Here is a 1,235-nt window from a genome sequence, read left to right as displayed (position 1 = left end):
ACAGAGAGAAACATCGATGTGAGAGTGAATCATGGACAGGCTGCCTCTGCATGTCCTCCACCAGGGAATGAGCATGCAACCCGGGTATGTGCCCTGACTGGAATCAAAGCAGCAATCTTTTGGAGCATGGGGTGCCACTCAACCAACTGAGCCATGTGGGCCGGGGCAAAAAGAAGTTTTATCACAAAAACAGAATTACCGGATTTCAGCTTTTAATTAAGTGTTAGAGATACACTTTAAATATAAAAAGAAAAACAAGATTCACCCTTAAAATAAAAAAGTGTGTATATATATATATATTTCATTAATACTTTTTATGCTCTTACAATGTAAAATACTTAGAAACTTCTGAGCTCTCAAAATTTTGGCCAGTAAACCTATTTGGCTTTAACATATTCTAAAATCCCTTTTGAGAATCAGATTCAAGTTCATGGTCCATCAGTCCAATGCAGACAGAGCGATTCTGTTTCTTTTGCTTCTTTTTTGGTGGTTCATCTTCGGAGCTGCTCTCCGTGCTGGTGCTGCTTCTACTGGAAGAGCTGGAATCTGAGTCCGAATCAGAGGATGAGGAAGAGCTTGTGGAGGAGGCTGAAGGCGAGGAACTGGAGGAGCTTTCATCAGTGTCACTGTCCTCAGAGGAGGATGAGGTAGATGTTTCTTCACTCTCTGATGAAGAATCACTGGCTGACCTGGCACTGCTGTTGCTACTGGAGCTGGTTACGCTCTTAGACCTTTTTTTCTTCGTCTTTCTATCTACATTCGCTTCTCCAATGCTGTGTTGCAATAATAATCGGTTTTCCTTTTCTTTTAAAGCTTTCTTTAGTTGTGCTGTTCTTGAAGGCCTATGTAGGGATTTCCTTTTTCCTGTGCATTCCTAAGTCCAATGTCCAAATTCCAAGCATTTCTGACATCTTACATGTTTCTTATTTGCTTCAGCTGGTCTCTGGGCGAGGAGTCGATGCATGGGAGTCGCCATCTTAGCGCGGCTGAGGTATATCAGTTTGACAAGTTCTTGATTTAACCAGTTATGTTCTAGGGCATTGGTTCTCAACCTGTGGGTCGCGACCCCTTCGGCAGTCGAACGACCCTTTCACAGGGGTCGCCTAAGACCATCCTGCATATCAGATACTTACATTACAATTCATAACAGTAGCAGCATTACAGTTATGAAGTAGCAACGAAAATAATTTTATGGTTGGGTCACAATATGAGGAACTGTATTCAAAGGGCCAGAA

At 42.3% G+C, this 1,235-nt stretch overlaps 1 protein-coding gene across 1 annotated transcript; it reads right to left on the bottom strand.

Moving 5' to 3' along the window:
• Window positions 1-397: 397 nt before the first annotated feature.
• On the bottom strand, window positions 398-976 carry LOC102424864 (zinc finger CCHC domain-containing protein 10-like). The gene is made up of 2 exons (XM_014467028.1): window positions 936-976; window positions 398-773 (listed from the first exon to the last, which is right to left on the bottom strand). The coding sequence occupies exons 1-2, from the start codon at window positions 974-976 to the stop codon at window positions 398-400; spliced, it is 417 nt and encodes a 138-aa protein (XP_014322514.1).
• Window positions 977-1,235: the final 259 nt, after the last annotated feature.

Source organism: Myotis lucifugus, unplaced genomic scaffold (genome assembly GCF_000147115.1).
Source record: "Myotis lucifugus unplaced genomic scaffold, Myoluc2.0 scaffold_374, whole genome shotgun sequence".
NCBI lineage: Eukaryota > Metazoa > Chordata > Mammalia > Chiroptera > Vespertilionidae > Myotis > Myotis lucifugus.
This window is presented reverse-complemented; position numbering and strand designations above follow the sequence as displayed.